We start from the raw sequence: 11,116 nt of genomic DNA on the forward strand, positions 1-11,116 counted from the left end.
TAATATAATATAATATAATATAATATAATATAATATAATATAATATAATGTAATGTAATGTAATGTAATATAATATATATTCTCAAAGCCTCTAAAGGTGAGTTATATACTTCATATATCATGGCCCTTTACCTAAATACTTTAGTGTAAATCCTTTAAGAGATCCCTGTTCTTTTACATAACCACAGTACAGTTATCAATTCAGGAAATTTAGCATGGGCACAATATTTTAATCCACGGTTTGTATTCCGGTTTTGTTGATTGACCCAATAGCATTTATAGTGCTTTTCTCCCTCCAGGGCAAGAACCCAGTCAACAGGCAGGTATTGCCTGTTAATTGTAATGTCTCTTGAGCATCCTTTGATCTGACACATTTCCACAGCCTTTCTTGGTTGATATTTTGGAATAATACAGCCCGCCTCCCACTGCTTTATTTTTTAATAGAATATTCCTCATTTGGGGTTTATGTTTTCTTGTGATCAGTATCAGGCTGTGCATTTTAGACTGAAGTATTGCACAAGTGATGTCGTGACTTTCTAGTGTATCACATTTGAGAGCACAGAATGGTCACCTGCCCCTCATTGATGATGTTTATTTGGATCACCAGTCAAGAGATGGCCCAATTTCTCCACTGTTTAATTATTATTCTTTTCCCCCCTTGCTACTAATAAGTCTGTGAGAAGACACTTTAAGACCAAGCAGACACCATACTCCCTCCTCATTAAGTTTCCCACTGGTTTTACCATCCACTGATGATTTTTGCCTAATCCAGTCTTTACTATGGCAGTTGCAAAATGATGATTTTTCCAATCAAGCATTCTCTCTACCTTTAATAGTAGGCTGTTAGCATTCTGTCTGCAAGAGCCCTCCCTTCTCTCTTAATTCATTAGTTATTGGTATGAACTCATGAATTTTGTTTTTACCCCCAATGGTTTATAATTCATTACTGTCTATAATTATTTTGGTGCTCACATTGTCCCAGATTTGGTCAGTAGGAGCCCTTTCAAGATGGCGATGCCCTTGTGACTTGTCGCCATCATATTTTTGAGCACTTTCCTGCTTTCTGGTGTCACAGGATGTCCCAGGCTCATCTAATATCTGCTTGCTGCAGCTCAGGGTCATAATTTTGAATAGCTTTTACATAGTTATGCTCCTAGGGCCTACTAGGGCTAGTTATCACCTTATAAAAGGGTCTCAGACTACTCTGTTATTTGATTTTGTGTGTGTCCTTTTTGTAGCTTTCCAGTTTTCTTCTTTCCTGGCTGTCAGGCAGTTGTAAATGACTCTAGAAGGTCCCCCCAGCTTCAGCTCTTTTAAGCTGCTGCTGCTAATTCTTTATTGACTAGAAAATGAGAACATGTATGTTCAATTCTATGTTAAGTAAAAGTGGATGAGCTACAATGAGGGCCCACAGCATACTTTTCTGAACAAAGTGTATGCGCTTGAGAGCATTAACTTAATTTTGTTATTTGGTCTTTTTTACTTTGGTTCTCAGCTGTGCTCTGGATATAAAGGGTTTATAAAGAAGAAAGATATTTGTATCCCCTTTGAGTGATAGGATTTCAGGTCAGATTTTCTTTCCAAACCCAACCCCACTCTTAAATTGGAATTCCAAAAAATCTACCAAAAGGTGTTGAAGTAGTGACTCTCAGCCCTGACCGCACACTGGAATCACCTGGGGAGATTTTAAACGTTCTGATGTCTGAGTCTAACCCTCACAGATTTTAATTAATTAGTTTGGGGGGTGGACTGATGATTGGGAGTTTCAAAATTTCCTCTGATAATTCTCATGTACAAGAAGGATTGAGGACCACCACTGTAAAGAATTAAAAAAAAAAAAAGAAAAGAAAAAGAAAGCCTATAGCCTAACCCCTGCATTGTTCAATGGTCAACGGTAATGTATTTCTTTATAGATAAGCAAATGGAAGGTGAAGTGACTTGTCCATATAATGACATTCTGTTTTTCATGGTAAACGAACCTGTCCCTTCAAGCCAGAGCTTCCAAGACTGTCAACTACAGGTTTCACATGTCAGAATCTCTAGGAGAGTTTGTTCAAGTACAGAGTCCTGGGCCTCACCCAGACTCGCTGGATTGGGATCTCGGGGTGGTGGGGCCCAGGAACCTGCATTTCCCTAAATGCTGCTTCTAAACATGAAAGTTTCAAAAGGGCTATTCTGAAGAGATTATGTTAATGAAGGAAAACCAAGTTATTTATCATACACGGTTTGTGGAAATAACGTATAAAGGACAAGCTACAGCGAAATGCCAATGTTAATTTTCAGTAAATCTATAAAGCAGACCTTAGCATCTCTTTTGTAGGATGTTAGCTCAAGTAAAACTTCATGCCTTTATGATGATTATATGGAAATAGCTAACTTTCCTTCTAGCAGAGATGGATGGAATTCATGTGTACTTGTGAAATTTAAGCACATTAACGCCAATGAATATAGATGTCTCTGGTAAGATTTTTCCCTCAGCTAAAAAAAAGTAGTTCCGGTTAACTATTAAAAAATAGACCTAGCCTTAGTAATTTGGTGGATGATGGTTGTTGGCCATTTTCTGCATTATCCTGCAGACAGGTGTTCCTTTTCCACGGTCATTAACAGAGCCAGGCTCAGGGACCTTTGCGTGTAAGGAACCACCCAAGATCCCCTTGCTGAGGAGCTCTGGTCATTTACAGCACCGTTCTACCTTACGGCTAATGAAACTTATAATGGTTTGAGAGTGGGAATAAAGACAAGCCACCTCTTTAACTCCTTCCATCATCCATGATTACCAAGCACTGACGAGGGTGCGGACTTCCTTGTGGAAGCCGGGAGCTATTGAGCATCACAAGGTCGGGATTGTCCTAAGATGCTAAGGTTTTCACCTTAAGGTGAAATGTTTTGCGACCCTTAAATCAGTTTGAAATTGCTAGATGGAGTTTATAAATAATAATAAAAAGACGAAAAAGGATAAACTATAAAATATTACATAAACAAATATGAAAGTATTACATACATAAATAAAAAAATTAAGTGAGCTATCCAAATTGATCACAGTGGGTTAGTGCAGTGCTGCAGTTTTTTGGGGGAAAAAGAAAATCCACCCTGTCCCCTACACTGTTCAGTAAACCTTTTCCTGAATCAGATCCCTCTCTCCTCCAAAAGGCTAGCTTATATTCTCACCACCTTTTATTTCACCTTAAATTGGCATTCTGATGGTTTCCTTTATGGATTTGGAGAGTCCACCCATATTTGGGAATGGTGCTCACTTACCAGCTCTGAACGCAGACTTTATAGTTTTCAGGGACTCTGAGCACCTTTTTGCAGAATAAAACCCAAGTACCAGACTTTACAAGTAGACAGCTGAGGATCAGGGGAGAGCAACTGAGAAACACCTCCTCCTTTGTTTTAGGAATAGTAGAAATGTTCTTTTAGAACATTAGTGAGGTTCATTCTGGTGTTTGTGATTCCCCCATTCCTCCTGACCAGAAGGATCATGTTGAGTCTATGCAGGGAGACTACAGCAGGCAAGAGAATGGTTAGTTGTTTTACCATGACGCTGCATGGGAGTGTGTAAGATCTTGGAGAGGGTGTGGATTAGTGCAACCGTGAAGCAGATGGTGCACCATGCAGTGTACGGGTAAGGGAGGTCAGGGGACAGCTTGTGAGGCTGGAGAAATACTGGAAAAAACCACAAATTTGGATGCTTTCCTTCTTTGTAGTATGAAATGCTTCATGTGACCCCACCAATGAGCTCACCAGATGTCCTCAAGACGAGTCCTGTGGCTGATGCTGCTGGTTGGGTGGATGTAGATAAAGAAACTCTTCAACACAAGAAATACCCAAATGTCTTTGGCATTGGGGACTGCACCAACCTTCCCACGTCGAAGACCGCTGCCGCAGTAGGTAAGAGAATGAGCTAGGTTTCTTACTCTCTCAGAATGATGTCACCCTGAAGCACCATCATAACAAAAACCAAAGCTTGGCACAAACGGCATTCCATTAATAGTGAAACCTTTGTGGCCTAAAAATGACTTCAGCCTCCCTGACACCGAAGCAAGTTGTCCATGAACTTAGTATCGTGTAAAGAAGAAAGAGTAGGGGCTCCTGGGTGGCTCAGTCGTTAAGCGTCTGCCTTCGGCTCAGGTCATGATCCCGGGGTCCTGTGATCGAGCCCCGCGTCGGGCTCCCTGCTCCGCGGGAGGCCTGCTTCTCCCTCTCCCACTCCCCCTGCTTGTGTTCCCTCTCTCGCTGTATCTCTCTCTGTCAAGTAAATAAATAAAAAAATCTTTTAAAAAAAAAAAAAGAAGAAAAAGAGTAGCCTGACCTCATCTGCCTTTGTTTAGGTCCGGGGAGTTGTTTGCAGGGGAGGGGACATTAGGGAGAGGGTACCACGTTTCCAGCTCTCTGGAATTCTGTTACTTCTCATACTGCCACGCTCCTCTCCTTGGCCTTTTTTTGCCCATGACACTAGGCAGGTTGGCTATTTTTCTTCTGCTGGAAACACCATAAAGCTGGGGAAGCTGTTTGTTTCCACAGAAAACGCATCCAAGTCAATGAAAGCTTGCAGACCATAAAATTGTTCTGTTAGGACAAATACAGTGGAGCGTGCCCTGATTGGTACACGATTAAGGCCTCAGCCTGGAAAAGTAAATTCGTTACCTCCATGTTCTGCACTAGCAGTGATGAGGAGAATTGTCTTTTAGATGCTGTCCTCTCTCGACAAGAACTGTCTTCTCCAGATGCTGTAAAACACAGACCTTCCCGCTGCTGGGATGAGAACGTTTTGTGTGAATTGCACACCCGTGGAACAGATTGTGTTACTTTAACTGCTGCAACCCACGAAGGGCTTTCTAGGAAACCCACTCAATGTCTTTTTCATTATTAATAATCATTTCCCCCCAACTCTTGATTTCAAAAATCTCAAACCTGTGAAAAATTGGAAAGTACAATGAATATCCAGATAGCCTCCAGATATTAATCAGGTATCATCTTTTGTAGCATTGGCTTTATTACTCCATGTACATTTTTTGCCGAGTCATTTGAAAGTGAGTTTTGACATAGTAATACCTCACCCTCAAGTACGTCGACCTGCATCTCTTACAAAAAAGGACTTTGTCCTCTATATCCACAAGACCATGGTCATGTCCAAGAAACTGAACACTGTATTATCTCATATATAATCATCTCATATATAAGCCAGTTCAGACTTCCCCAGTTTTCATGAAAATGGCCTTTATTACCCCACCCCCCCTTAAATCCATGAGCCAGTTAAGGGCTATAACACTGCATTGGATGTCATGTCTCTTTGGTTTCCTTTCATCTAGAAGAGGCCTTCTGACATTTGTTTTTTTTCAATTTCATGACCCTGGCATTTTTGAAGAGTCCAGGTTGGTTGTCTTGTAGAACATCCCATAATTTAGAATTGTCTGGTGGTTTTCTTAAAATTAGATTCAGGTGATCCATTTTGGCAAGACCCTCCACACGTGAGGCTGAGTTCCTCCCGCTGCCTCACCTTAGGAGCCCGCCATGTTAGCTTGTCTCGTCCTTGGTGAAGTTAGATGTCATCGCTGAGTGAAGGGGTGCCCGTTGGTTCTCTCCACTGTAAAGGTATCTTTTCTCTTTGTGATCTACAGGCAGACTGCGTGATGATGCTTTAAATTTACATTTCTCTTAATGTAACCTGCTGCATTTATGTGTGGAAAATGCCTGTGGATGCATGTGGGGCCCAGATTACCCAGTGTGTGGCCTGCTTCAAACACCTTTCATTCACTGTTCTGAAGAGATAAATATGATTACATAAAAAGTTATAAGTGAAAAATCTTGTCCCCAGCCCTGCCTTGCATTCGCTGCTTCTGTGTTCCCCCTGAGCACGTAGAGAGTATCCCCATTGTTTTTTACATCTGTTTTTTTCCCGGTCTATATTCTATTATATGGTTGCTCCAGGATTTATTTAATAAGTCTACTCTTAATTTATATTTATGTTGTTTCCATTCCATTTGTATTTCAAACAGTGTGAATGCTTTTATTGCATTCATGTTAAATGCATATATATATGTCATTTCACATTTTAGCAGTGAAATAACAGTAGGCCCAGTGTTCCCCAAGTGGATCTACATTTCTCATTAGATTCCCTTCTCCAGGCGTTCTGAATATCCCTAGCAAGGTTTTCACTTGTCCCATAACCCATCCTTGGCTTACTTGCCACCCAACCAGGTGTCCTACCTCGTTCCAGACCACTGTGCTACTGTGAGTGAGACCCCATCTTGCCGCATTGAATCTAGTGTTCCCGTGGCTCATGCCTCTTTCTCTGCCCCAAGATTCTCCCTTCATTACCCACACCACATCAAGACCAGGATGTGACATTTAACAAAAGTTAACCGAAGGTTTGGGCATAACAGAAGGGGATTATAATGCAGGGAAAATCCACAGCTCACATATACTTTCATACACCCCCCCCACACACACACACCTTAAACCTGGACAGTGTGACTGCTTCCTGGGTCCCAACCTCTCTGCAGGTGGCACCTGCTGGCCATTGTTTCTCCTCATCTGTTGGCCTTGATGCCCTGCTGCAGAGGCCTCCTTGGGTCTTCTCAGTAAAGATTCCAAACTCTCTATGGCCCTAAAGGGGAACAAAGTTTTCCAAAATGGAAATACGATCTTTAGAGATGTTAAAACAATGAGGACAGCCACTTTATATATAAAAAATATATATATTATATATTATAATATAATAATTATATATATTTAAAAGACTTATTCACTTATTTTAGAGAGAGAGAGAGAGAGAAAGAGAGAGAGAGCAAGCAGGGGGAGAGAGAATGTCAAGCAAACTCTTCGCTGAGCACAGAGCGCGACACGGGGCTCGATCTCACGACCCTGAGATCATGACCCCCGCCGAAATCAAGAGTTGGTTGTTTAACTGACTGAACCACCCAGGCACCCCAGCCAGTTTATATTTTTAAGCAGAATTATTTATTCCTCATTTGTTTGAACTTCCTCATTTTGGAAAAACATTTATTGCTCTTTTGATTTGGGCATCAGCAAACTATACTCTGCTGGCCAAATGCAACCTGCTGCCTGTTTTTGTACAGCTTGTTTTTGTAGGAATGATTTTTACCAGTTAACACTTATAATCAATTTGATGATAGGGAACACTGTGGTAAGGAAAAGAATTCCATTCTTCTCACTATTACAAAAAATTATTTTTATGTTTTGGATTTTGTTAATAAATTTTTTTTCTCTCTTGTTATGTAATGTCTTTGAAATTTGCCTCTGTGCCCACAAGGTGTAGAATTTTTATTTATTATTTATTTATTTATTTATTTAGAGAAGGAGTAGGGGACAGAGGGAGAGGGAGAGAGAGAATCCTAAGCAGGCTCCATGCCCAGCGCGGAGCCCGATGGAGGGAGGGGCTCCATCTCACTAACCTGAGATCATGACCTGAGTCAAAATCAAGAGTTGGACACTCAACTGACTGAGCCACCCAGGCGTCCCTGTAAAATTTTCCTTTACAGAAAAACTTTGTTGACTCCTGACTTTGGGGATCACAAAACAACTGCTTTAATGAGCATTTTACAGTATAAACATAACCCATCTTTCCTCAAAAGTAAATCTAGTTTTCCACCTCTTGAGACACAAACTGCCTGTATTTTTAAAAGGGCAGTTTTGATTATTCAAAATTTACACAGCCTGGGATTAGGTGATATTACGGAATTATTGCTAGAATTTCAGGTGTAAAAATGCTATTGGGTTTGTACTTAAAAAGTTCCTTATTTTTCAGAGATAGACACAGAAATATTTATGGGTGAATTGTTGTGACGTTTGCTCTGAAAATAAGCCAGAAAAAAAGTGGCATCTATGATGGGATAGATGAAACAACAATGATAGAGTTTGAATATTTTCCTAACAGTCTCCCACTCTTGCCATCAAAAACCAAAAACATCCGTCTACCTGTCTGACTGTCTATATCTGGTCCAGCCTCAGCCAGGGCATTCTAGTGCAAAGGAAAGCTCACTGTTTGGCCTAATTGAATATATCTGAGGTTGTCTGGACAAGGACAAAGGGACATCTGAATAGGCTAGGGGATTCTGGACACACAGACCAAGTTGACAACCATTGACCCCTAAGAGTAGGGGGAGTGGGTTTGGGGTAGGACCATCCTTGCAGTTCTCTTGTTTGGAGAGTTTCAAACTTACAGAGGCATCTGTGTGGGCCTTTGATGAGTTAAAGAACCCTTTCTGGTAGCCAGAACTTTGAGTGGCAAGGTGAGTCGTGTTCTAGTTAAAATCTAGAGGGATAGGGAATAGAGGCTTCTTAACTTGTTTGCATTTAATTGCAAATTAGTTTTCTTGGAAAACCTAGATGCTTATATTTTTCGGACTTTTCCATTTCTCTTCCAGCTGCCCAGTCAGGAATACTTGACAGAACAATTTCTCTAATTATGAAGAATCAAAAACCAATGAAAAAGGTTTGTATGCCATGTAAGAAGCCCTGTCTCAATTATCATCTACTCTGTGTGAAAGCAGTGTTTTCCCACAATTTTGCCACTTTCTTAATTGGTTTCTTTTACATGGGCACTTTAATTTTTGCCTTTAGCATATATTTTTGTTAGATAATTTCCATTTTTCACTGTACAAAAAATGAAAATATACAAAAAAGAAAGAAAATTGCCACTATTTAGGGTAAATAATAAATTCTAAAGTATTTCTGTAATACCATGAAAAAAGCCACTTTCCAACTCGGTCTCACATGCAAATTTAGTATGATGGCTACACCTCGTGTCCGCTGGTGACTGGCTACAACCGTGTGATTCTTGCGGAGTTCGACTACGACGGTCAGCCACTGGAAACCTTCCCCTTTGACCAGAGCAGAGAGCGACTTACCATGTACATCATGAAGGCTGACCTGATGCCTTTCCTGTACTGGAATATGATGCTGAGGTAAGGCCTTCGTCTAGGGTAGAGACCCGCCTCACTGACCTGTGCAGGCTGGTTGTTTCAAGGAGGGCTTCAAGCTATAGGAGAGATCAGGACCCAAAGCGGAACAGGCAGATGGGATCTGCTTTGTTGTGCCTTTTCTCGTGGCTGAGTGATGGCAGCCTAGGATCTGCGACCTCAGCCGTACTTGGTGGGGAAGAGGCTGCTCTGGGTGAGGAAGGGAGCCATCCCACATCTGCCAGCCACAGGGGGAGGCAGCCTCTTCTCTTCATTATTGGCAGTGACCAAGTCTTCTGTCTTCCATGCCCTGGCTCTCTCTTGCTGCTGGATTAACAACAACAACAACAACAATAATAGTAAATCACTTTCACGTGTCAAGTACTTTTTCGTCTGCCACCTTTTGTTTTTATTGTGTTCCAAGAAAAATAAAACCTAGTGATTAAGAGCATAAGCTTTGGAGTCAGACTTGCGTCTGAGTCCTGCTTCTGTCATTCACTAGCTGTGAATGAGAATGCTGACAAGGCAAGTTGTTTAAACACTTTATGTTTAAGTTTCTTATCTGCAAAATGAAATGAACATTGCCTACCTCACAGGATGAGGATTGATGAGATGACACATAGAAAGACAGCTAGATGGTAGGCATTCAATAAGTAAATAGAGTAATTAAAATTAATAGTTCTTCTTTGTCCAGAAAATGACAATCTCATTTCACTTGTTCAAACCCTTAAGAGATAGTTAAGTCAGGATATGTACACTGGTTTTCAGCCAGGGGGGATTTTGCCCCCTAGGGGACATTTGGTAATATTGGGAGACATATTTGATTGTCACAACTGGAAGGGATGTTTGGGAGCATCTAGTGAGCAGAGGCCAGAGATGTTGCTAAACATCCTGAAATGCACAAGACAGTCCCACAGCAAAGAAATACCTGGTCCAAAATGTCAGTAGGGCCAAGGTTGAGAAACCCTGACCTATACTTAATTTATGAGCAAATGAGAGTGGAGAGGATTGCAGTTTGCATGTAGTAGAAGCTTCCTACCTGTTTGCTGAATTGAGTCTGTGTGTCCAGGCTCACATAGCAAGTCTGTGTCAAAGCCAGGATCCAAAGTAGTTGTCCCCTCCCGGTCATGGGATCTTTCTACTTCACTAGACAAATGTTGTTTTATGTGCCGAGAAGCATGCTCTGTGAGCAACCTGGCCTCCCTTTGAGCTTCCGGCTGCTGAAGTCACCCTCATCTTTTCTGATGCAAATAATCTTCTCTGGTCATTTCTTCCAGGGGTTATTGGGGAGGACCAGCTTTTCTGAGGAAGGTGTTCCATCTGGGTATGAGTTAAGGAGGGCTCAACCCTTGCTCTCCTTGGATGGCTTCTGAACCCAAATCACAGTCGCTGATTGACCAAGAGCCTCACGAAGAACTTAAACCTAACCCTGTGCAGAGTTTACTGCTGGATCATGGTGACCAAATGCGTCCCTTTTCAGTGCCTCTGGATAGCCACTGTGTGGTCTGCCCAGGATGAGTTTGATTCTTTGGAAGTATTCAAATGAAAGGATAGATTCCTATTTTTTAAATAAAAGCTTGCCATTGATTGAGATTCTGTGACACAATTTTGTCTTGACTGGTGGAATGAAAATTTACAGCATTTGGGAGCAGGGGTTGGTGGCGGGAGCTTACCTGTTGCCTCCTGTAAGCGTTCCACTGATAGCCGGCATGATATCACCAGAGCCTGTTTGGATTCACAGAAAGTCACTTCAGGGAAAATATTATTTCAGGCGGTGTGTGTGAGACAGCCCCGAACACGTGATGCTTACAAGTCCTCTGTGGGGACGTGGTGGCTGCAGCCCCCTTAGCTCCGCCACCATGTTTGTGCTGAGGCCACATCTCCTCCTGGCTACTGACTGATGGGGTGCTGGCCCATCACTGTAGGATGTGGGACTCCATGGGGCAGCTGGCCCCAGGATGCCCCGTCAACCTGGCCGAACCAGCCTTAGAACTGTGTCCTCAGGGCGCCTGGGTGGCTCAGTTGGTTAGGCGACTGCCTTCGGCTCAGGTCATGATCCTGGAGTCCCGGGATCGAGTCCCGCATCGGGCTCCCTGCTCAGCGGGGAGTCTGCTTCTCCTTCTGACCCTCCCCCCTCTCATGTGCTCTCTCTCTCTCTCATTCTCTCTCTCAAATAAATAAATAAAATCTTT

General features: G+C 42.1%; 1 protein-coding gene across 2 annotated transcripts in view; it reads left to right on the forward strand.

Annotated features, from left to right (window-relative positions):
• Positions 1-10,526, forward strand: part of SQOR (sulfide quinone oxidoreductase) — a 49,374-nt gene extending 38,848 nt beyond the window's left edge. The window contains exons 7-10 of one of the 2 annotated variants that reach the window (XM_021695782.1): positions 3,708-3,891; positions 8,391-8,458; positions 8,752-8,930; positions 10,202-10,526. In XM_021695782.1, the coding sequence (XP_021551457.1) occupies positions 3,708-3,891; positions 8,391-8,458; positions 8,752-8,930; positions 10,202-10,259 (489 nt within the window). In that variant the 3' untranslated portion in view covers positions 10,260-10,526. The remainder of the gene's footprint in view (positions 1-3,707; positions 3,892-8,390; positions 8,459-8,751; positions 8,931-10,201) is intronic. The other variant, XM_044918456.1, reaches the window with a different exon arrangement.
• Positions 10,527-11,116: the final 590 nt, after the last annotated feature.

Source organism: Neomonachus schauinslandi, chromosome 9 (assembly GCF_002201575.2).
Source record: "Neomonachus schauinslandi chromosome 9, ASM220157v2, whole genome shotgun sequence".
Classification (NCBI taxonomy): domain Eukaryota; kingdom Metazoa; phylum Chordata; class Mammalia; order Carnivora; family Phocidae; genus Neomonachus; species Neomonachus schauinslandi.